Raw genomic sequence first — 25,435 nt, 5'->3', positions numbered from 1 at the left:
TTGAGAATGACACAAAACCCCCTTCCACAGCACCCCCAGGCTGTATCTGCTAGCCCCTTGGTGTTACTCCAAAGCAAGCGAAGCAGCTGCCAGACAGAGCACTGGGAACTGACCTGGCTCGGGAGGAAGTTTGTGGAAAAGGTCCTGGGGACAGCGTGGGGAAATCGATACTTCCAATCTCTGCATCATAAATGCCAATGTTTTGGTTATACATTGTGCTGCCAGCTGCAGTGATCATGTAAAACTGGGATTTGTGTTCCTATGGAACGTATTTAGCAATTAAACAAGAGGGTGATGAGCTAACTGATGAATACCAGCTTGGTTTTACCACCAACCACATGTTTCTACCTTTGCAGAGCCTCACTTTGGCTGTTGGGGGTAGCTGCTGTATTACATAAAACTGTCACAGCTGTACTGAAAGCAGCAGAACTGCCATAATTCATGATTCTGTGATGCTGTGAACTCACCCCACCTCAAAATTGGTTCCTCTGCTTTGTTTTTCTACCAGCTCCAGTGCTTTCCAGAACGAAGAAATTAATTTGAAAACAATCTTTCCTCCTCAGTTTTCACAACAGTTTCAGGTTTAGCCCATTGCAGTATGGCTGCTCTGTTACTGCTGCAATGTACATATAGAGCAGCATGTAAAAAGAAGATCAAAGCTCAACGAGTGCTGCTATGAGTCCTATCATTCAGCTTTCAGGGGATGAAGCTGAATGTGGGAGGACTTTTGTGACCTGCTGGATGCCAGTGAAAAATCAGTGAGGCTGCCTGCTGTAACACGGGGATGTAGGGAGCTGCATCTACTCTGTTTTCTAAGCAATCCATGTTTACCTATTGAACCACTAACTTTGAAGGATGACTGACTGAGACAGCTTTGGATTTTTCCACTTGCATGTCTCTTGCTAGTCACACTTTCTGGTACCCAGACGTTCCTTAAGACACGTTTTTCCAGGGGATGTGTTATGGTATAATAATGGAGTTTCCAATAAATGGGTTTATCAAGATAAACCACTTTGGCAAAACTGTATCCAGATGCATCAGCTGCTAAGTTTATCACACAAAAGTCAAGCTAAACATGTACCTTAATTGAAGCTGTATCCTTTCACAATTAGGTGTTGCATGCATGCAGCTGTATGTGTGTGCATGGAGGGCAACCTACTCAGTCATGGAGTATACTTATTGCTCAAATACTTTGGCTGGAAGAATAGGTTCTCTCTGCCAATTCCAGAGCAGTCATGCTAAGTGGTGCATGCTCAGCAAGGTGAACATGGGTATTGCTGTTCAGTTACTAGTACAACTTGTGAAACAAACCAAAAAACAACCCATGTAAATTCTTTTCAAGGGCTGCTAAGAAAGAGGGAATGTCTGATCCTGTTCACTTGACTATTTCTTGATGGCTGTGCAAATGGAAGTAGGGAAGGGGACAGACAGCCAGAGGTTCAGAAGATTATTGTGACATTTTTGTTGACAAGAATGACAACACGCTCAGAAGAGACTGAGGACTGTGGTGCTTGTTTGGCTTACACAAGCTCGTTACTGTTCTCAGGTCTGGCAGGTAGCTTGCGCGGCTTCTGCCACAGAACAAGACTAAGCTGTGGGTTGTTCTCAGGGTATAGGGCTGCAGCACCACCTAAAATAAACCCTAAGGTTTGAAAAAGGCCTCCTGAAGCTGGAGCTCAGTGCCTTGGATGCCACATCTTTGTGCACTGCTTCTAGCAAGAAGCTGCTATAGAAAGCCAGAACAAAGATGAAGTCATGTTTGACTCTATGTGGCACAGTGGAGGAGGAAAGTGATTCCAGCTGATGGAGGAAGAAAAAGGTGTGAGCAGACAGCTGGAAGGATCTGGAGAACTCAGTGCTCAGAACTTGGGAAGCTTAGGCTTTAGCCTGCATGATGCAATCATTTCCACTACCTGAATACTTCTGAACACTGACACATCAAAGTGCACACTGCCCTTAAAACCTCGTACAAACTAGCTGTGCCATTATTAACCCTCAGCTCTGCTCACCACCAGCGAGGATGCTGAAACCAGTGTCTTACCATACCAATGAGGGTTCAGACAGCGAAAACAAAGGGCAAAGCCTATAATCAAAGCCCCCAGAAATGCCAATAACCTCGTGGTTTGTTGGGTTTGTTACACGAGTTTCTTTTTTTGACTTTCTGAATGTTGAGTTCAAAGGAGCACTCACAGAAATGCAATGAATTCTAAGGGCATCACTCTTCCTCTTGTCTCAGCAATAATAACCTTGAGAAAGTAACCTTTGAAATCTAAGCCAAAAGTACTGCATTTTTTTTTTGCCAGCCAACTTGCTAAAAGCAGAAAGCCAACGCATTTTAAATGGGCTTATAAATATTGGATACAGATGCAAATCAACCGCATTCTTCAAGCCTGGGATAGCAGGCAGTTGGGGCTGATCTGGGAAAGACTTTCAACTGTCCATCAGGCACTGAGACTTCAGAGTAGTTGCCCTCTGCTACTTTTATCTTTTTGTCTTTTTTTTAGCAGTGGAATCAAATAGCATTTGAGTGAACTAAAAATGTAATCTGAGGGAGACTTCTGCTGTTCTCTACGTACTCTGGAGGAAATGAAGTTATTTTTGGCCATGCACATGTAAAACATAATATATTCTTTGTGGAGGGGGAAAAAAAAGGGAAAAGTTCATTATTTTCCCCTTTGGTCATGTAACTTGAAATCCTGGATGAAATCTAATAAGCAAATCAGTTATTTTAGACATAATCTGCTGATTAACCCAGTGGAGAGCTGCTCTGGAGGGCACCAAGTCACAGAGGCAAAAGGATTAGGTCACTAATTAAACATGACAGTAGAGCTGTTGAAATGAATGTTAGCAAATTGGGAAACCCCTTATCTGCTATCTCACTTTCAGTCAGTAATCTTGCTGTTAATGACAATCTACTGACAGTCTCATCTGTCCAATCTAGTGACCAGCGTTGACAGAGCTGAATGACTCAGGCTTTGGTACACATGTAAAATCTTATTTCCCTGCTACAGTCTGGTTTAAAAAGTGAGCTGCATTGATGAAATATCTGATCCACGTGGCTGTTCTCATGCTGCTCCTGTTGCATTTCCTTGGAAATAGCACAAGGGAAGTGGAGCTTTGAATCTGACAAAAAGTCTGTCTTATTTCTCTCAGGTTTCTTGAGCCACTGCATGAGACTGCATTTTGGCTCATGTGATGGGGACAGATAAGGATGGAGTGAGAGGGCACCAAGATGCTGAGGGGACTGATGAGGAAAAGCTGTGAGCCCTGGGGCTGTGTAGCCTGGAGAAGGCTGAGGGAGGCCCTTATCAATGCTGATAAATACCTAAAGGGCAGGTGCTGAAAGGATGGGGCCAATGACAGGACAAGGGGTAGTGGGCACAAGCTGGAACACAGGAAGCTCTACTGGCACAGGAGGAGAAACTGCTTTGGTGCTGAGGTGAGGGAGCCCTGGCTCAGGCTTCCCAGGGAACATGTGGAGGCTCCTCCTCGGGAGGTTTCCAACCCCACTTGGACACGTTCCTGTGCCCCCTGAGCGAGGGGAACCTGCTTTAGCTGGGGCTGGAGCAGCTCTGCAGGGCCCTTCCCATCCCCACCATTCAGAGATTCTGTGAGAGGGGGGATGCATGCCTGCAAATGCAGCTAAACTGTGAGGAAAGACTTCTGGTCTGTAGCTCCATGGAGCAACACACCTCATAGGATGCTTGCTTGCTGCATGGAGCTTTTGGGAAGAAATCAGCCATTTATTAGTGTGCCATGGTGTTCTTTCAGTTAAAAGTGTGGGGTTAAAACAAAACCCTGATGATGGATCTTTCATGACTGTATTGGTGGTGTTGGAGCTGATTGAGGTAGCAGCAAGGCCAGCCTATACCTGAGGAAATATTCTCAACTTGTGGTATTTCTGGTTGCAAAGAAAGTCCTTTGAAACATGGTTAATGTAACGTCTGAGGCTGTGTGAATCTGAAGCCAGCTGAAAGTAAAGTCCCTGCATTCATTTACTCCCTCTCTGTGACTGGGATACAAAGTCTGGAATATCTATATTCAGCATCCCATTGATATATCTTATGCTAAGATGAGGTAGATTTGGTTTTAGGTGCTTTCTCTTCTAAAGAAAACTTGTATGTTATTCTTAATGAAGACAACAATTTCCCTAATAGATGCTTTGCAAAATACTTGTTTATGAAGCGGTGCAGCTAAAACCAGACTTGCTTCGTTTAGTGTTGCATGTGTGAGGTCCACAGTGGGAAATCTGTGGTTTGTAAGGAGTAAAGGCAGTTGCTGCACTGAGCTGAAGAAAGAGCCCGCTGTATTTGCGTTCCAGAGAAGAGCTGCAGGCTGTGTTACAGTGATGCATTGAGGCAGACCTGGTCCCACAAGGAAATGAGGCACAAGTAATTGCAGCATGTGTCTGTGTGAACAGCTTCTGGGTCTGCTCTGAGTGTGAGCTGTATGCACCAAGTTTGACAAGGACACAGAGGCATGACAGCCATTAGGTTTCTTACAAGCCTCATAAGGCTTCAGCAGTTCTGCTGCTCACAGCAGTTTCTTGTTCAGATGGCCAATTGACTTTTCCTTCCACTGCAGTAAAGGACAAGTGGCCAGAGAGTTGCTTGTCCTCACACAACAGGCTAGGGTGGATGGTTCCCCTCCTGCAGAGCTGACAGACTCCTGTACAAAGGAGTTTTTCCAACTTTAGCCTAAATTGTCAGGAGAACATTAAGCTGAGTTGACATAGCTGAGGTTATGTAAGCATTCTTTCCTGCCCCAGCCCGTCCAGTTTTGATGTGAAAGCTGTGGCAGGTGAAGCTGGTCAGCATGTACAAAACTAATGTTTTAGAGACCCTGCCATAGCTTTTGATGGGTCTGGTCCTGCTGGTCCCTGGCTGATTTGCCACAGCAGCAGAGTGTGCTTGTGCAGATTGCACTGGCCCTGAAAGCTTTGTCTGCCCAGGGAGGGTGTGGAGGCTCCTTCACTGGAGGTCTTCTAGACCCATTTGGACACGTTCTTGTGTGACCTGATCTAGGTGGGACCTGCTTTGGGAGGGGGTTGGACTGGATGAGCTCTAAAGATCCCTTCCAACCCTACCATCCTGTGATTAACAGGGTGTGGGGAGATGTGATCATTTACACCAATGAGGGTGTAGAAGGTCTTTCACAAGAAAGTCCTTCACTTAGGACTTCAGACAGGATTTTAACTTAGAACTTTTTGTACCCAAAATGACATTTTAAAGATATTTTGTTTAATCTGTTTGGTGCCTTCACTGGGGAAATGAAAAACACAAGCACAGTAAAAGCATATGTGATTTACACCAAGTTATAAAAGCAGTGTAATGTAGCTCTTGGGAAAATAAGTTCTTGGGAAAAGGGAGATGGAAGAAGTAGGATTACATTGGCTAGATTTTTTTGGTCAATATTTGTACTGGTGTGTTCATGCCATAAAGGCATTTAGCTATAAGAAATATTTATGTCCAATGCAAGGCATATTTTTAGATTTTGCTGTTTCCATCATCCCCCTCACAATCATTTTCCAACCTCTCTGAAGTCTGACCATTTCTAATATCAGATTTATTAGCCACTAAATCCAGTAGTGCAGAGAAATGCATGAGAATAAACTTAGATAAAAAGCAGTAACAAGTGTCAGGTACATAAACTGAAGAACATTTATGAAGAGGACGGTCCTGAGAGACAGGAAAAGTCCTCCTAAGGACAACAAAAACTAAGTCAAACAAACAAACGCTGCTCAACATAAAATAATGGATAGTTTAGTCACCTGAGAGATGGTTCTCTAAGTCTCCAGGTGCTGTGTAAGAGAGATGCATTAAAAAGTCCTTTAGTTTTCGTTATCTCAGTACATCCCTAGCCCTTCATTTCAACAACAACTAAAAAACCCCTCCAAGTCTAAACCTCAGTTATTGCAAGTTTGAGTTGGGTTTTTTTTCTGTTCTGATCTAACCTGACCTAGAATTAAGTGATTTTTCCACTCTCAGATTAGTGGGACGTCTCATTAAGCTTTGCCTAAAGTTCTGATGGCACCTATAGACGTGTCAGCCTCTATCACATCGAGACCATGCCAGACTGCAGGGGCTACACAAATATATCAGCTGTTTGTTTCTATCCTGTCCCACTCAAAGATCCCCTGCAGGCACCTTTTCCAGCTCTGTTTGGATAATTCTTGCCCTTGGCTAGGCTTGAAGCTCAGCTTCCAAGATCAAAATGCCCACAGCATATAAATTTGGCCTGAAGGCAAGCCTTGCTAGGCTTACAGTCTGGCTCTTGGTGCTGTGATGGAGCAGATGTCCTGAAAGCTGTATGAGCTGTGTTTTCTGGCAGGAGAGAGAATCCTGGATCGTTCTCAGTGTCAGGGGAAAAGCAGACGGGCATGATGCCAAACGACTCACGGGAAACCTAGGGAGATGGGAGTGTTTCGGGTCATTTGATTGAGCTAAGAGGTATGCTGTGGCAGGTGTGAGGAGGGAAGGAGCATTTCTGGGTGAAGGTTTCTAATTTTCATGGAGTAAACTGTAACCTACAGTTCCCATTTACTCATACCCTTCAAGGTCCCTTCCAACTCCTACCATTCTGTGATCCACCCCTGGGCCAAGGACAGAACCTCGCAGTGGAGATGGGGGCTAGCAAAGACAGCGTGGCAGCTCCTGCAGTTGAAGCCTGGCTTCCCCTTAAATCTCTTTATATGGGATGAGAATTTATATCCAGGTTAGTGTGCCAGACTGTGTCAGCATCTTTAAATAGGTGTCTGTTTTTTCCACATTTGGGCAGGGACTCTGTGCTGGCAAGTACAACTGTTAAATCTAGGAAAGTGTCAGACAGCTCTCCCAGTGCTTTAAAAGAGAACTGTCTTCATCATCTTAGAAATCCATATTTTGGCAAGGAGGGTGTTGGTCACATCCTTGGGAGAATGCTCTCCCTTATAATTCGAGATTAAAAAAGAAAGAGGGAAAGAGAAAGTAAGAGCATTCATGTCTTTTTTTATTCCCCCAGTGAAGATACACAGCAGCCCTAGCTTAATGTATTTTGTCTGATCTCCAAGGTCATTGGGAAAGAAAAAGGGCAGGGTGATAATTCACATCTGTTTAGCTGAGAGCGTAATGGAAATTAAAACACACGCTGGCTTGGATGTTGAAAGAGCCCACAGAGCAGACAGTGGCACTGCTGATTCATCAGCAATCCTTCTCCTCTCCTAAACCAAAGCTCCCAGCTGAGGTACCAAGTGCTGTGCTGCTGCCCTGTGGTGAAATGCAGAAGCTCCTGCGGTCCTGCAGACCTTGGAGGTTACTTGTCCCTCCAGCTGGCAGAGATGCTGCCTGTGTCACCGGTTACACGTCCACAGCACACAAGGATTCACCCCTCCCTTGCCTTTGCCACACCATTGCCTCATCTGCTTCTGAGGAAAGAAGGGTAACAACTATTTAAAGCTTTTGCTGTATTGTGTGTTCATTTGGTACTGTATTTGAGATGCATTTGATACGTATGTGATCGCCACAGCCCAAAGAAATGTCTGTGCTTTAAACATAGAGCTCTGTCACTAAAGGCAAAGCGTTCATTGAGTGAAATTAGGGGCTAAAAGGACTTGGGTTTGCACATAGAAAGCCATGTGCACACAAATGTAACCAAAAACTCCGAAGGTAGTCCAGTATTAGACCAGAACAACTGAAAAGACAGCCTGTATGGAAGACAAAATGATTTTACTGATTAGCCTGAAACAATGGCAATGAAGTAAAGTTTCTCAAACAATAAGAAAGAAGGGGGGAGGAAGAAAAAAGGGAAGACTGTTTTGTTCAACATGGATATATAGATGAGGATTTACTTAACTGTGTTTAGGGACACAAGCATTTTTGCCCAGGAGAGGGCAGAATGATAACGATGTAAGAGCAAGAGCTGGCAGTGCTGGGAAACTGTACTTAGGAAGGTGGGACCTGGCTTTGGGTGTCAGTCAGTTCCCTGCTCCTGCTGACCACAGCCTTATTTCAGGGTGGGCAAGGCTGCTAAAAAGAGCTTCTGAGGTTTCCTCAGGCATCAGGAAAAAAATGCTCCAGCCTTTAATACCAATGCATTTGAAGGGCATGTTCAGGCTGAGCACAAGCAGAGCAAATGCTGGTTGTGGTGAGAGCAGCAGTGATGCTGGGCTCCTCTGTTTCACAGAGTCATAGAATGGTAGGGGTTGGATGGAGCACACCTGGGACTGTGTCAGAGTCCTTCTCTGCCTTATGTTATTGCTCTTGTTCACTGCAAAATGAATACACTTTGGTGGCAGGGAAGAAGAAGTTTCTGTTTTCCATGGCACTTTTTTACCTGATGGACTTAACCTGAGCAACGTGGTAGGCTGGTGTGTGAGGTGCATGAAGAAAGGAAGTGCAAAAGAGAGGCTCCAGGTACAGCCAGGATCTGAAGATTGTCAGCAAAGAAAAATGCAGAGCGAGGTTAGGATGCATTTGGTCAAGAGAGGGAGTTCAAAATCTGGCTTGCTTGGATCATGGAGCACTTAGTCACGTACTGGAGTTTACAAGTGGTCAGTTTTACACCATGTAGCTACATTAAGATGTGCTCTTGCACTTTCTTTGCTTCTGCATAACATCAATCTTCCCCAAAGGGTAAAAATGTACACCAGTGAGAAGAATTTCAGACAAAACAAGAAACTTAATGTAAGGTTAGAGGAGATTGCAAAGGGAGGAAAGGCTTTAGAGCACAGCTCTGCATAGATTCAGGTCCAAAGCAGTAATTTTGATTAAAACTGGTGTCTTTTTACGCTTGTTATTACTTCTCAGAAGGAGAAAGTTGGTACATGTTCTGTTTCTAGTATGCTTAAGGCTTCAATTCAAACTAGGTGTAGATACTAAGCTGTTGTCATTGCTCTTCTCTTGCCAGGAAGGAATTGTCTCTCTGGGCACGTTTGGCAGAAGTACTTAATCCTGTGTTTGCCAAGGCAAAAATACTCTAATTGCAAAACTAAGTTTGGATTGCTGAATAACATTTGTGATGCACCCAGTGCAACTAAGGGGAGGAATCTGAGAATAAGGGCACAGGTAAAATCTGACATCTGTTGTAGAAGCAGGTAACTGCGAGGGCTAAAGCATATCCATGAATTTTACCCTGCATTTGTGAAACTGTGTCATGCTGTTTGCAGACAGCTCCTGCTGCTGTCTTGGCTTGTGAGGATCTCAGTTTATCCAAGGGACCAAAAGGTTGCTCAGACTTCACCAAGTCCACTCTGCAAGCACTTTCAGCACCTTTCTTTGCAGCTTATGGACAGCTGAAGTAAAACAGATGTTGCAGGAATTGTTTGTCACCACATCATTTCACATGCACATTTCTTTAGTTGGTGAGTGAGCTCGGTTAAGAGATAAAGAGCATATGTACTTAGCTAGGTGTGTTTAAGCACTACCTGAACTAGGGCTTAAAGTACTGGTGGTATGTTACTGGTATTACAGTGCAGCATCACAGTTTTTAAGGCCTTTTTAAAACCCTGTCAGTTAAACGGGTGTTGCACTTCAAGAAAAAATAACATGGGGGGGGCTTTCTCACACTTGACAGAGCGTGGCTCCAAAGGACACCTTGACCTCACAGAGCTAATAGGAGTTCCTCTTCCTCCTTCGGTCTACTTCGTGACGGGCTATGGAGGCTTTCCAGCTTACAGCTTCGGGCCAGAGGCCAACATCGGCCGGCTGACGAGCGCCGTCACGCCGCGGCCCTTCTACAGAGACTTCGCCGTGGTGGTTACAGTGAAACCAAACAGTGACCGTGGAGGAGTGCTCTTTGCAATAACAGATGCCTTCCAGAAAACTATTTACCTGGGAATGAGACTTTCAGCAGTGGATGACAGCACGCAGAGAGTCATCCTGTACTACACGGAGCCCGGCTCCCACATCTCCCGGGAGGTTGCCTCCTTCAAAGTGCCGGTGATGACTAACAGGTGGAATAGGTTTACGGTGACTGTGCAGGGAAATGACGTTGCTTTGTTCATGGACTGTGAAGAATATCAGAGAGTTCAGTTTCAAAGGTCAGCTCGAGCCTTGGTATTTGAATCTGGCTCTGGGATATTTGTGGGTAATGCGGGAGCCACGGGACTGGAGAAGTTCACAGTAAGTACTGTCTGGTAAACCCACGTGCCCCAGTGTTTTGTGCGTGTCCTCTCTACCCAAGGAAGTCTGCTTGCAATGGTTATGTCTCAAATGAGGTTACAAATGATATAGCTTCCATTTTCCTGGCTAGGGGTCAGGTAGTGACGATATATAAACTCTGGCTTACAACACAAACGTTCCGAGCACCTCAGCAGTTTATCAGTGGCCCAGACACTAAGCTCAGTGCTCAGCCTGAATGCTAGGAATTGCAAAGTAAATGTATCATAGAACTTTATACGGCCTTTTTATGAAGGGCAGATTTCAGAGTGTCCATTTGCTTAACCTCTGAGAAGAATACCTTAGTAGAAGGTCAGTATTTTGAACTCTTACTAGCTCAGTGTGTTTACTTCACATTCAACTTATAGAAGAGAATGATCTCATCAAAGATGAAGGTAAATCTGTATTTCTACAATATATATATTACTCAAAGCTTATCAGATGCCTTAGAAATGTAGAATGAACTGAAACCACTCCTATGAGGCTCCCCATCTCTCTTAGCTGGAGTGCAAGCATCCCTCCTGCTGCATCTGACTGGAATTCTCAGCCATTGAGCTTCCAAATGGAAACACAAAAGCTGTGAAATGAACTCATTGTCAAACTGAGAGGTAAATGTCTGTCTTGTTGTTGTACTCCAAAACTTGTACAGTATTTTGTGAGATTAATAGCCCTTCCTTTAACTTAGTAAAGCAGCAGCACAAAACTGAGAGGATCCTTTGCTTTAGAGTAAAAGGATTCTCTTTCCCAAGTTGAGGTGTACTGGCAGGTTGTGAGCTCCATCCAGTAAGCAGCAAGGATAATGTATCTTTAGCATTTATCTGACTAGTCTAAGCAGCTAGAATTACATTAATATATTAATTAGCAGGAAATAAGTAGTGGAAAGGGATATGTAGGAAAACTGCCTGCTGGCACTAGCCGTCTTAGATGGGAGTGACTGGAGCATTGTGGATTCCTGATTAGTAAGTAGGAATGAGGAACATTCAAGGAAATGAGGCCACTTTGGTACTCCACTTGGAAAGCACATATGTGTTCATCAGTTGCTGAGATTATCACCAGTACATCTGAAAATGTGGTGTTGGGGATGCATGAGGGGTTGCACTCTAAGGCCTTTCCTCTGAAACAGGCTGTTGCCTGTACTGTGTTGAGTACACACATTCCAGCCAATATTGTGATTGCTTCAGTGTTGTTAATTACCATGCAGGTTCTAGGTCTTGTGCCTTTACTTTCCATGCACCCTACATCACAACTGCTTTTGGGTAGAAAGACTAAGTGGTTGATTCTTCCTGGAGCTTTGTTTGTATGGCAAGAACAATTTCCATTGATTGCCCAAAATAGAAACCATTCACAGCAGATTGTGCAAATGGCTCTGAATGGATGTCAGCTGCTGGTTTGCTCTGGCTAATGGAAATCCATGTGTCTGAGGCCCAGGTTGCCAGACACAAAAGGACATTTACTGTCATCAGACTTGACAGAGACAAAAATCAAATCTAGCCCTGGTGCTTGTAAAGTAGAAACCAGACGACAACCAAATACAGCTGCATCAATGATCATGCCAGATTCTGCAAACCAGGTTCCAGAGGGAAGGCAGCAGCAGGCACAGAGCCCAGAGGGAGACCACAATATCTCAGACCTCCTGTCCCACTCAAGGCAGGCTTGGCTGGGACTTTCCTGGCTGGACTAATTTGGCTAGCAGCAACACCTGGGAAACACAAAGGCTCTCCCTTCTGCTTCCTTCACCATCCAGGGCCACAGAGCAGAAGAGTGCTCATGCTGTGAAAACAGAGCATCACTTCCAAGAGACTGCTCAAGTGTCTGGTTGTGTCCCCTCTCATGTGGAACTTGTCAGTGAACTGTTTGATTAGCATGGCACTATGAAGTTTGCAGAGAAATGGGATGGTTCAGCCCACAGAGCTGTTTCCTCGGCTTGCCTGCAAACTCAGGAGGCACCAACTGCACAAGTTTCATGGTCTTTGAAGACAAGGAAATTAGAGCATCAGTAAAGTAAAGCTCAGACATTGTTCCTTTCTGAAATACTTTAGAATTCACCAGAAACCTTGCTTCAAAAACACCTCTTAGCTCATAATGCCCCAAAACTTCTAGGACAGGGAGAGAGGGCTGCTGGAAAGAGCAAGTGAAAAGTCAGACAGCAGTGTATATGACTGGTAGCTGCTCCTCTGAGGTTTGCATTTTTGGATGGCATTAATTAACAGCAAAGCATGCTGCTTTCCTCATCTCAACAGGGGCTGCAGTTTTCATTAACGAGATTCAGGCTTTCTATCCCCCTGAGGGAGGAAAGCTGCTGGCTGGCTATGGTGGTGCTCAGCAGACAGAGCACAACCACTAGTGTTGCATGGTGCAGCTCTCCTGGCTCCTAAAAGAGAAGTCACTGGCCTGAGATGTATTCTGCATCTGTCTAAAGACTAAACCTCTAAGCTTCTTCAGGCATCCCTCTACAGAAAATACAAAGGCAGAGAAACAAAATATATAGGCACCAAAACAGGAGGAGGTGAGTCGTGTGCTGGGTAAGACGGCTCTTGGTTTAAATACCCAACTTTTTGTCCTGTGTGTGCACTCTGTGCCTAACTCTGTGAGATCTCATAATGTGGAAACGGACCCTATGTATTCCTTAAAGCACTTTGAGGCTTTGTGAGCTGAGAAACAAGATTGAAAGGTTTAAAATGAAATTGTTGCTGCTCCTTCATTGTCACCTTGAAAAATATGATTTGTAACTCTGAGGAAAAGAAAGCTTCGTAACCAGAAACTCCAGCTCCTTTCTTTCCACTGTGGAAAGATTTAAGGTGTTTTCTCCCACTTCATTAATTACTGGTGTTTCCTTTAGGGGTTTTCACATGCCATTTTTGGAGCTGCAATGCATTTAACCAGAAAAAGCAGACAGTGCTTTACAGGCTCCAGGACACAATCTGGGACTAGGCTCTTCAGCTGAGGCACTAACAATACAGTGTAGGAGCTGTCACAAGGACATGACAGCCATTGTTTTCCAGCAGCTTCATTTCTTTACTACATCTTGCAGAAGGAAAACAGGAGAACATGTTTATACTTTCAAACTGGGTTTATCATCATAAAATTTCATGCTTGGATTGTTTTCCAAGTAAATCAGAACAAAGTCTGGGATTTCGTGTCGATTTGCTTTGCTCCCACCCCTCTGCTTCCCTTTCACAGTAACATATCACTTTGTTGAACTGGTTTTGTTGTTTCATGTAGGGCTCAATTCAACATCTGACAATCAAATCTGACCCAAAGGCTACTGAAGATCATTGTGAAGATGATGATCCTTATGTGAGTATTCTTATACACGCTTCTCTGTCTGTCCTCAGAGCCTTCAAAGTCATCTGCCATTAGACATTTTTCATAAGACCAGATGTAGTATTTCTTCTTGGGAACACAGTATCACACTTAAAACTATCTATGTGGGCAAATATCTTGTTTTTTTTTAAACTACACAGACCTTTATTTTTCAAAAAGTATCATTCTCTTTTGTCCATGACACCTTTGAGAAAAGGAACAATGAATTCTGCTTTTCTGAAGGGTCATTTTCATGCAAGGCTGTAAGGACTGACGTAAGTTAGCACCATAGTGACAATGAGGACTCACCAACTAAGGAAAAAAGAAGGAAAAAGGGATGTTCTGCACTGAAGTAAGCAATTCTTTGGAAGACATACTTTTTCCCCTGACTTTTATGAACTTGTTTGGATTTTGCACAGGCTTCGGGGGACGTCAGTGGTGACGGCAGCGTTCAGGAACACGAGGCACAAGAAGCCCTTGCACCTGCTCGTCTTCCTGTGAGGGTAAATTTATTTGATTCATTTGCTTTCTGTTTCTGGTTTAATATTGCTTTTTTAGTTAGTGAGATCTGGGTTTTGTCACTAGTTGCCACATATGTGGCAACTTCCAGAGGCACCTGTGAGACCAACACGCGCCCATCCTTAAGAATGACTGCACTGTGTCAAAAGTCTGGTACCTCTGACAACAATCAGCAACCGGTACTTTAGGAAGGATGTAACAACAGACCAGGAACATAGATGTGACACCAGGAATACTCTTTTACTCTGCAGCGATTTCCATCTCAAGGATTGCTTGAGTCAGGAGCATGTTTGTGTTTAGTGGACCTCAGCTGAGTTTTCCACCCTTGAATTTCCTGCGTTGTGTTTTTTAACCCATGGGAATTTTACCATCCTCAGTTCCCTGCTGCAGAGTTCCTGAGCTTGTTAAATGACCCGTTTTGTGAAGGACTTTCACCTTGTGCCTGCCCTTCTGAGCGTGCTACCGGCAGCTCTCGTTTGATGGTTGCAGTTGTTCCTTACTCGGTTCCTTTCAGACACAAAGCAGTTGTTCCTCACTCACCGTAGCACTTGTGGGTTTAGGAATTCCCATCACATCTTGTTCCCACTCCCTTTTTGTGCCAGGCTCGAGTGTTCCAGTCCGTTCCTCACAATGAAGCTTTCACGCAGCTTATATCAAGCGTCCTTCTTTTATCCGAGTTCTCATTGATTCCTTTAGACAAAACCAGTAGGTTTGTGGGAAATGACTTTGCAGGAACCGTGCTCACATTTCCCTGATGGAGCACGTGCTCCAGCTCTTTCACTGCTGAATCCTTCAGAGCTGGTGGGTGAATGCTGTTTGGTTGTGACCATTTGTTGCCATTCACGTGGTGTGTTTCCTACCCCTTCGTTACAAAGGCTTCGGTTTTCAACATACCCTCTGCTGAGTTTCCCAAGAATATTCTTTGGAGGGATTTTAACACTTCCATGGTCAACACTAGTGCAAAAAAACCTCATTTTTTCCTGCTGTGAATATTCATTAGGAGTGTCACACGGGAAAGCAAAGGGATTTGGTGCATCTCTGAGCTTCACCGACTTCTAAGCAGCTGTACCTACACAAATACTGCTCTGTGCATGTGTGTGTGTGTATATATACACCTATATATACAGAAACTGTAATATAGCTCTGCAAGGGAGACTGCTGTGAGCAGCCCACATGCAATGGCATGCTGCTTTATCTTCTCCAGGGTAGAGAAGATACTAAAATGCCCACCTGTATCCTCCTAATGCATCTCCCCTTGGCCTCTGTGCTCAGGGAGTACAAGTGGAGGATATCCACCCTGCCATTCTTTACCAGACATGTTCTTTCAGCTCCAGGAGCTGATGTTGATCACTAACCTTTGTGTGTGGTTAGTAGATACTACTCCTGTATTCCACAGGTACATCTTCATGTCTAAACCATCTGGGATCATTTCAAGAGGTTTCACAGGGATTTTTTTCCAATCACTTCATCAAACGACAGATGTACTTTTTTTCCCTTATCCTGACTCTTACCATTCTCTCAGGCAGATAATCATTTATCAAGTTTACATACTTCTGAGTGTAGTGTGAAGTTTGGGTTGTTTTTCTACTCAAAGTAAATATGTCTCTTTTTTTCACCATTATTTTCTAGTGAAGAGTTGGATTTGAGACTTTTAGTGATATTGGGGGCATTTTATAGGCATTTAAAATAATTTCTCAAAATGAAGCATTTAAATCTTTGCCCTGTTGTTGCTTTATTCACCTTCCCAGTGAGAAGCAAACCTCAGGAATGTTTTATAGACTATACAGTTGGACACATTCTGAACCGTGTCAATTATTTTCTACCATTCCTCTGAAGTGATTGTTCTGCATCAGAAGAGGGAAGTCACTGCACGTTGCATTTGAAGAGAAAAGTTGGTCCTCCAGCTTGTTTTGCCTCCAACAAAGTAGGCAAGACCCAGGGACTGTGGCTCACAAAACCCTGTAGTCCATGATTAGCCTAACACTAACTTTACTGTGGTTCAGATAAACAGGCTGCATTAAAAGTTTTACTGGTCTCCAAATGTTAATTGAAATATACCTACCCAGAATGTCAAGAGCAAGGTTACAAGAGAAAGAGCAGCAGAAAGCCCACTGTGGAATATATTTCCTTTCCCCTTCAAATGGAGCCCTAAAATCTATTTTCAATATGTTTCTTAACAGCAACAAAAGCTCTTTTTTTGACTGTCAAAGCTCTTCCTCAATTGTAATGATACAGAACTAATGGGATGAAAATCATGCCAATGATGTTACCTGGCCTTTAGCTGACAAGTCAGGAGCTATTTCAGCAAGGCACGTTATGCCATTGTGCACACGTTGACCTGGTTGGAGACTCTGGGATGCTTGGCCCATTAAGTCTGCTTCAGGTTACCATGGCAACATAATCTCTTTGATATTTTATTTCAATTGCAAGTGCAGGTTTGCATGAAGTAATCTCCTCCCTACACTGAGCCAGCACTTCTTCAGGTCTCTAACTCTAGTAGGGAGCAGGCACTTTACATCCCCCCGTGCAGCTGATACCAGGTTATGGAAATGGCCCACTCTTGCCCACCCACAGCCAGCATGGAGAGTGATGACTTCACATTCCTTGAGGTTTCCTCCCTCTCTGTGGGTTTGTCAAGTGTCTGTCACTTGGGTTGGAGGAATGGAGCTCAAGGGCACTGTGCTGGTTTTGTTCTCAAGGGCTTGACCAAACCAGTGTGACATCTAAGGACAGAAGCTAGATGTGTACTGTAAAGAGGGAAAAGGAAATCGGAGGTAGAACAGACACAAACTGGGAAATGAATGCTGCCAACTGATAAATTTCAGTTTCTGTGACAGCTCTGACGGTCAGTGTTCCTAAGGGCAGCGTAAGAGCAGAGACAGATACTGGCAAGATATTAAATGGAATGTTTTGCTTCATCAGTGTTCTGCTTACTGTGCCTTCAGGAAGGTAATCTACTGATTCATGCTTTAAAACATTATGTGATCAGCCTTTTCTCTAACCAGTTCTTTGGAATTTTATGGGTTTTTTAGCCTGAAGATACGTTGGCTGAGCCAGTGGAAGCCCCTCCCACTGTATTGTCTTATTTGGAAGAAAGCGATTTCTCTGGAAACCACAGACCAGAAGAAACCTCTGAAGTGGCCAAACTTAAAGAACAAGGCACTGCCTCTCTTTTTTTTCCCTCCTTTTTTGTTTGATGGGGGGAGCTGGGGGGCAGGGGAGTACCTTTGTATGTTCTCTAGGTCTGAGTCTGTCATTTCCCTGTGTATGACAAGCCACTGTCACATTTTGGGTGCTGACAGTTATGCAATATCCTGTGGTTTTGGACATCTTGTGTGTTAGAAAAGAACTGACGTATCAAAGGCTTGGTCTTTGAAACTGCAGTCTGGCAGACTGCAATCTGATAGCAGCAAAGGTAAGTGGCAGCAGCTACAGCCACTGTTCAACACACCTCTCATTTTTCACGGCACATAGGGGCTTGCCTCCGTCGCTGTTGTCAAACACGCAGAGAATAGGTTTACCCATCTGGAGTGTGGAAGTTGCCGTCACAGAGCCACGGTTTATATTTTAAAATGGATTAAAAGTTGGATAAAGTGAAGAAGCTGAGCTGAGGAGCTGCTGCTGTGACACTCTGCAACGCTCCAGCAAAGTGCAAGTGTTGGGCAAAGCGAATGAAGGGAACAAAATCCTCTTTACTCTGCTCAGGTCAGAGAGAAGCGTGGCACTTCCTGAGAGATACCTCTGAAAAGAGTGCTACTGCCTCTAAAGCCATGTGGCACCTTTAAAAGGAATTTAAGAGGAGTATTTAATTTGATGACCTTCTATTATAGTGAAGCACAACCATTCCTGTTAAACTGAACACCTCCACTGAATAAACAGCTGCACCCAGCTTCTGTTGCCTGCCAGGTATGTGAGCCTGCCTGGTGCACCAACGAGGTGGTTTGGATTCAAGTGTAGGCAGCAAAGTAACGAGAGCAGTGTGCAATGCACTGAGGAATCCAGTCCTTCACTAGCAAGACAATTTCAGTGCCCGCCTAGAAAACAGAAAAGTAAAGCTAGTTATCTTCAGGCCCCAGACAATGTTCCTATTTGTTTCATACATACTTCAGGTAGTACCTGCTGTAGGTAACTCTTATGTTTATATGTTCTAGAGATGAAAAACAGGCAACCCTTAGGCTAGAGCCTGAGGCAAAGGTGATGCAATACAATCTTTGTCCTTAAAATAAACCTTTGGTATTTTATTTTCACTTTTTGCTCTTTTTTTCCCTTCCCTTTCGATGTTTTCACTATTATAAAATAACCAATATAACTTTTGAAGGGATTCTGCTCATAATTTCAATGCTTCCTTTTCCAATACAACTTACAGCATCTGTGCTCTGACAGAGACCTTTGGGTGGGTTTTACTTTGCTTTGGCTCTTATTAATAATTGATTATTTTATTTAGATTCAGCTGTCACAGAAACTGGACAAGGCACCACTGAGTCTACCACTGTCATGCAGAAAATCTTCCCAGAAGGAGATGGCTCTGGTGCTAGCGTTTTGCCAGGAGCAAGCCAAGAGGAGGTCTGTACAATGGGTTTGTCTTGTTTGTCCCTTATCTTTTTGTCCCAAGAGCAGGAAAACATGTGAATGTTAGGTGTTGTTCTGAGTTGGTGTCTTTCTCTAGCCCATCTTAGCAGCATGCCACAACAGAAGGGAACTTTCAGAATTGCTGAACATCCTCTCATGACACCAGAATGAAAAGCAGTGGAGTTATGCACAGCTTTGGATTTCTAGCCATTGAGATAGGTCTGAGATCTTTTGACTGACAAAATGAGTTGGTTCTTTCAGTTTTGCTTTTTTATTTCCATTCTCTAGTTAAGAAAGGGAGAAACAAATAAAACGACCAAGATCAGTCTTCACCATGGGAGCCCACAGTTTTTATTCCCTAAACGCAGGCACCTTGGTCTCAGGAGCTGTCTTGCAGGAGTGTGGCACATAAACAGATTTACAATTACATCCTTTGAGTGATCACCACACACTTGTCTGTGAAGTACCAAGTGCAAAGCAGCACTTGATTATCACAATGCCTCATTAGCAGGCGCTCTAAGCAGAAGCCTTAACCCTAAGACACACTAAACTCTGGAGGAATCCATGCCTAAAATGTGCATCACTGGCTTCCCCAGGTGATGAAAAATCCATTTAAAAAGTAACCATCAGCTTTCCTGGCATTCACAATAAAAAGATGCTTTGACTAATAAAACATTAAGGTTGAACAACCCCTAAAACGACCTTAGGAAGGATCAGTTGAGGCAAGGCAGTGAAGCTGTTTGGGGTCCTTGCGTAGCTCCTGTCTGTGTCAGAGCAGCTGCATGAGAAAGGGCTGTTTATAGCCACACCTCACCTCTGGTGAGATCCTGCATTTGGGGAGGTGACTGTGCCTGTTGCATTTGTAAGGGAATGGGTAACCTGGATGGTGGGTGATGCTGCACATTAACATCACACGTGACCCTCGGTTGGAACCCTGTGAGCTGGAGGGCTCCAGCTACTCAAGTACTTGCCCTCCTTGGTGACATACTTCAAATTAATCAGCTAGCAGTACACTTCCCATTAATTAACATTCCTGATCCAACAGCCACCACCCACTTTTTCTAAGCACGAAATAAATCTCGACCTTTCCTTCCTCTTGACTTTTAACTCCCACACCCAAAGTCCATTCTTCCCATAGCTTGAAACTGCAGCCAGTTGTAGCTGCTGCTGGTTCCCAGGAGAGAAGAATGACAGAGCTTTTAGTGTGTGCTAGGTTTGCTTAAGGCTGGTCCTCACACAAAGCCTCCTGGCATCGCTCTGTGTGTTGTGGGAAATCATAACAAATGCTGGAACGTGACTTTGAGGAGCTGACATACAAGAGGCTTTAGTATTTGTTGGAGGACTTCCAAATATGATTCCTCTAATGTTTTCATGGCTGTATTCATATTTTTTAAAAGCAGCAATTTTAATGTCAGGATGAGCCATTGTTTTCAGCATCTCCTTTTGTTTTGGATGTGGGCTATTTTTCTTTACTTAAATCAAGGCTGGGTTTTTCTTTGCATGGCACAAAAAGCTGAAATCTGTTGTGACAAGTACTTTTGCTACTTACTCATCTTCTCAAGGGGGTTTTTTCCTGAACTTATTCCAATTTCCAAATCCTTTCACGACACAGATACCCAAGATGGCCATACAAAGTGCTAAAGAGCAACCTTATACAAAGTAGTAGTTGTTTTGAAATGTTACTGTCTTGAAAATTGGTCTTTTGTGAGTGCCCCGTGGAAGCTGCCCTCCGTCTCCTGGAAGCGTACCCTCGTGCAAGATCTCTGTGGTACCAGTTCTGCAATTTGTATTCCAGTTGATAGGGTGATGCTGATGAGGCACAGCATTAGGTTTTTTCAGACACGTGCCCGTCAGGAAAATTTGCTCAGGTTGGACCAAGAGTGTTACTGTTCAGTCACACCTAACGAGGAAAAGTGTCACCTACTTGTTAGACAAAAACCAGCATTCATGACAGTCACACTTGGATTTTATGCTAGACTACACTAGCCTCTGGGGCTCTGCATTCGCTTGCCCACTTAACAGCCCACTCACACTCACTAGAGCCCCAACACTGAGAACATCCAATGAGGCTTCCAGACTGGGAGACTCTGAAGACCTTTGGTAGATGATGGAGAGGGGTCCTATTGTAACATGCAGTAGCTCTTTGGTGCTCTAACAACCCGTGTCAGCAGCTGTACTACCTCACTCAGGTTGTGATGCTACCCACAGCTCAGTTGGCTCTGTTCTGCTACACTTTTCCAGATGGGAAACAAATTCTAATGAGTGCAGATGAAAATCTTCTTGTCTTTGGGCTCTTTCCTAGTGAGAAAACCCAGACAGATCTTTTTCAAAGCCAGCTAACACCTCCTCTGCTGAAAGCTGTCACTCTATTAACTTTAAACTGCTTGAATCTGTATTACTGTATTACATCCCTCCTGGTTTCATTAGCTGCTAATGGAACACAAAACGTTTCATTGCTGCTGAAAAAATGTGAGTAAATCCTAGTTCTTGTTTCAAAGTATGGTACAAACATGACTGGTGTTCTGTCCTGAAGCCTGAGCTTCCCCACCGAAAGGGTTTCTTTTGTTCTCTCTGTATTGAACCTTTGGCTTTTTGATTCTTCCATTCCCTGGACTAAATATTGTTGCTTAGCAATTTTTTGTTCTTGCTTGAGGTCCATTTTTTCTCTTTGCTATCAGCTTCCTCGTTTCATCTTCTGTCACTTTCCCTTCTATCCAGACTGGATGTGTGTGACCCTCTTCTGTTAGAGTTGTAGATCTCAGGGGAATCCACTAAAGCATTTCTAAACATCTCTTTCTAACTCTTACAATTTTCTCCCAGACAGACAAGAGTTTGTGAATCTGGTCTCTTTCATACCTATGCTATTGGTTCAGTCTGTGCAGATATGAAATGAGGCCGTGGTCATTTGCATCTAGGTAACCAGCTCTCATTTTATCCAGCACAGTGAGCAATTTATTTACACCTGCAGGAATGATCTCGAACAGGGACTGCATTCACTGAAGGGGGGACATTGTCTGGTGCCTAACAGGTTTCTGACAGCATTGAACACAGCAGGGGTTCGAGGAGGGGGGCAGAGGAGTGGGGAGAGAATGGAAAATGGGGAAAGGAACACAATGCATTACTCACATTTCCATTACACAGGGTGGGGAAGGTCAGGAAGGAGAGGATGGGCCCACAGGATCTCCAGGAATGCCAGAAGCAGAAGATGTGCAGAAAAACAATCAAGGACCAACTGGATCTCCAGGGAAGCCTGGACAACATGGGCAGCCTGTGAGTATTTTCTGCCTATTGGAAGGATGCGTCTGTTTTAGAAAGGGTAATGGTTACTCATCACACGTGAGCAACGGGCTGAAACTCCACAGCACAAGATGCATCCAATTCATTACAGTTCTGGTTTGCTGTTTTGTCACTGCATGACACAAGAAGTTATAGTTAATTGCTTTTCTCTTTTGTTGCTTCTTTTTTACCACATTTTATTTACCTTTCTAACAAAGATGATTTGTTTTAGGGCATTCCTGGCAAAAACGGGTTACCTGTGAGTATGCTTTTATATATGCTTTGCTTAACTGAAGGACTACTTGGCCTCTTTCTTTCCTTACTCCTCATCTGTTGCTGCCACTTTGCACATCCTTCCCCTCTCCAAGCCCTTCCCACCCAGAGCTGTCACCACCACCATGTCTGCTCCGACCTTTGCATACTGCCATGTACCACTGTGATGAATGTCCTGTCCCTGCAAGTGAACCTCAGATGAAACTGCTATGTTTTAAGATACCAAAAAAAGAATTCATGGCATTTATTATTCATGTCCTGCAAGGAGAATGCTGCCTGGGTACATTGATATCAGAGAAATGTAGCTGGGTTTGCAAATACATAGCCCAAACTTAGGTTAGATGTCATTAGGGTGTTTATTGCATGAGAGGTTTACATTTCCTGTAGCAACAGAAGGCTAAGCAGAACATTTTCAAAGAAGATTCTATAAAACACATTAAGGAGGAAATATCTTATAGAAAATTCATCAAATACAATTCAAACATTTCAAAAAGCAATTGTTTTGCTCTTGTAAAAGAAACCCTGCAAAACAATCCTATTTCCTAACTTAGGCATCTTGTTATATCTTGTGAAATGAACCCTTCTCCTGTGTTTTTATTACAGATCCTCTTTTGTTCACATGCAGCTGGGTTCTGATCTTGCATATACCTATGCAGCTTTACTGATGGAGTTTCACTCAGCAATCAAATTAGTGTGCACTGGATTTATATAGGCCATATGTTTGCACCTTTTCTGTAAACTTCATGCCAGTTGCTCTGCTGGAAAAAATAATAACAGGGAAAAAACCTCCCCACCATTTTCTCTGTTTATATACCCCATCATTACAACTAATAGAGCCCTAAAATCTGAGCAGTAGAGTGCATAATCACAGCTCTCCAGATTCCCAAAACGCCATGAGGGAAAACAGAATATTTTCCCAGTGTCCTAACTGAATTCATAAATAGCACCACTTTGTAACAGCATGGGCTAGTGGGAGCTCTTTCTAGCTGATGCTCAAGCCTCTATATGAAGAGCATGTGTGTTACATGCAGATCAGATGAACATATATAGAAAGGTTATTTTGGATTCACTTGACTGGTGAAGTTTAGAATGGAAAGTGGGGTGAAATGCTATGTAGTACCAGGCATCCCCTCTCAGATGTAGTGTCCTCAGGAAGCATCCTGCTTAGTAGGAACTGGATATGTTCAGGAGAGTTAAGGCAGAAAGGATTTCAGTAGAAGGTGGGAACTGGCTAATGCCAGTGCTGTGATTCGGTGCACTGAGGGCAGCAGCTTGCAGCAGCGTCTTGCAAATACCACTCACTATTATCTATATGACATTAAAAGTAGATCCAATTGGCATCCTGTCAAATCCAAATGCAGCCTGCCAGCGCTCCCCTGTATCCTCCAAACAGGCTTCCCTGTTGCTGTGCTGTGGGCAGTTAGATGTGGTGAGAGGAACCTTTTGTGCACTGCCAGCTGCGCAGGGGTGGAAGTCCCTTGTCTCCTCCCATTGCACAAACCAAGAGTTGGAATCTAGCACCCTTACCTCCAGCCTCTGCCAAGTGCACAGCCTGCTTATCCTGCTCAAAAGGCAATGTCTAACTTAAAAAAATATTCCTTTTTAGGGTAAAAATGGAGTTCAAGGGCTGCCAGGACTGAAAGGAAAAGCAGGCACAAAAGGTGAAAAGGTATGTCCTGTTAAGAACCAACAATCAATCTGATATCATTTCTGCTTGGACACATGTTGGTACACACTGAGAGAAAAAAATAGTGACTAATAAGGAATCTCAGGAAGAATTTAATCCTGCTGTTCCACCCATGAATCTGCATGAAAGGCAGCCACACAGAATGATAAGGCTTTGTCAAGAGTAGGAATAAACTTCAGCAGCAGAAAAAGCTGGGCTTTCACAGGAGAGCTGAGGAAGATGTATTCAACACTTAAAGAAAAGTCAATTGTTATATATTGCTACTCTGTGCAACTTACTCCACTGGCTAAGTGATTTAACTGAGGCAGTATAGTCATATTACCCTTATGAAATCAACAGACTTGAAATAAGAGCTAGAGCTTCTGATGTAACAGCTTGTGAGTGAGCTGCCGTGGATTAATCTATCTTGTACTCCCTTGGCCATCGTGAAAAGTGAATAACCTCCATCATATCTTCATGTCATGCCAAAATGTGTAACCAATACATCCAATACACCTTCCAACAGAGACTTGCTACAGCACTTCCCAGCCAGCTCACTGCTTCTGAGATGAATCACACAAACTCCACTGAGAAGAGTAATACACAGTTTGTAGGTTCTAGTAATAGATTGTTTCTAGGGTTTATATTTGCAGGAGCCTCCTTTGATTCTTCTGCACTGTGGAACTGCTCTAGCTTCCTCTAGCAAAGGCTCCATTTCCCCAATGGTGTTTATCAGTCCTACAGGGAAAAAGCTGGGGAAAAAAATGGCCCAACCGTTATTTGACAATCAGCTTCCCAAGTTTCCTGCAAAACTGCTTTGGCCACTCTTGTGATCAGGGTCATTAACAGGGTACTTGGTGCTGACACAAATAATCTGCATTAGTAAACCATAAAATCAGTCACACTGCTCTTACAGGAAACAAAGCAAACAGGAAAGGTTCCAAGATCGTGGTTGCTTGCATTTCTTTTGCTTATAGGCAGAGTGCAAGAGACTCCTGCATTCTTTACCTGATGACTCGGATGGCTGTTGTAGTAAAGACATCTTCAGCTTTGGTTTGCATATTAAAATTGGGCTAATATTTTCAAGAGGTACTTCAAAGAGACAGGGTGAAGGTGAGTTAGGAAACAGATGCTAAAGCTCCTATCAATAGCTTTAGCAGCACTAAGAAGCATTGATAGCTTCATATACAGACCTTTCCCTTGTTAATACTTTAACCAGACTCAGTTCCTGCAGCAGAAAGCAGGACAAGCCAGAAGACACTACTCTGATCCTCTTTTACCCATGTGAATGATTTAAAAACTCTTAGTTTTCCAGAAGATGATTTCATTACCTCAATCCCTGTGATGTCCCAGGACCCATTATATTGGTGGGGTGAGCAAAGCTTAGTAAATGCATCTGTGCACACACACAAGATTCAAACCAGTTATGTCCTTGAAAAATGGTTGTCACATCTTCAGCATCCTGATATTTCAATGTGAGGAAGAGCAGCAGCATCCAGCTGCCTGTTGCTGGTTCTCCTCATTGAAAATGGAAAGCTGGGGATGAGCAGGGGGTGACATATCAGTGGAGAGTGGGAAGCTGGCTGACACTCTTTCACTGTGCTCCTCGTTCAGTGCAGAGATACAGCCAGGAGATGCTCCTTGGGAACAGATACAATTAGGCTCCCTAGACGTGACTGTGATCCAAATGTGAGAG

At 43.7% G+C, this 25,435-nt stretch overlaps 1 protein-coding gene across 3 annotated transcripts in view; it reads left to right on the top strand.

The window, feature by feature from the left end:
• The window catches only part of LOC133625301 (collagen alpha-1(XV) chain-like), a 90,673-nt gene that overhangs the window by 15,860 nt on the left and 49,378 nt on the right, over positions 1-25,435 (top strand). For 2 of the 3 annotated variants that reach the window (XM_061994967.1, XM_061994965.1), the window contains exons 3-10: positions 9,550-10,097; positions 13,356-13,430; positions 13,856-13,939; positions 16,988-17,114; positions 18,400-18,518; positions 21,666-21,794; positions 22,033-22,059; positions 23,680-23,742. In XM_061994967.1, coding sequence (XP_061850951.1) covers positions 9,550-10,097; positions 13,356-13,430; positions 13,856-13,939; positions 16,988-17,114; positions 18,400-18,518; positions 21,666-21,794; positions 22,033-22,059; positions 23,680-23,742 — 1,172 coding nt within the window. The remainder of the gene's footprint in view (positions 1-9,549; positions 10,098-13,355; positions 13,431-13,855; positions 13,940-16,987; positions 17,115-18,399; positions 18,519-21,665; positions 21,795-22,032; positions 22,060-23,679; positions 23,743-25,435) is intronic. The other variant, XM_061994966.1, reaches the window with a different exon arrangement.

Source organism: Colius striatus, chromosome 4 (assembly GCF_028858725.1).
Source record: "Colius striatus isolate bColStr4 chromosome 4, bColStr4.1.hap1, whole genome shotgun sequence".
NCBI lineage: Eukaryota > Metazoa > Chordata > Aves > Coliiformes > Coliidae > Colius > Colius striatus.
This window is presented reverse-complemented; position numbering and strand designations above follow the sequence as displayed.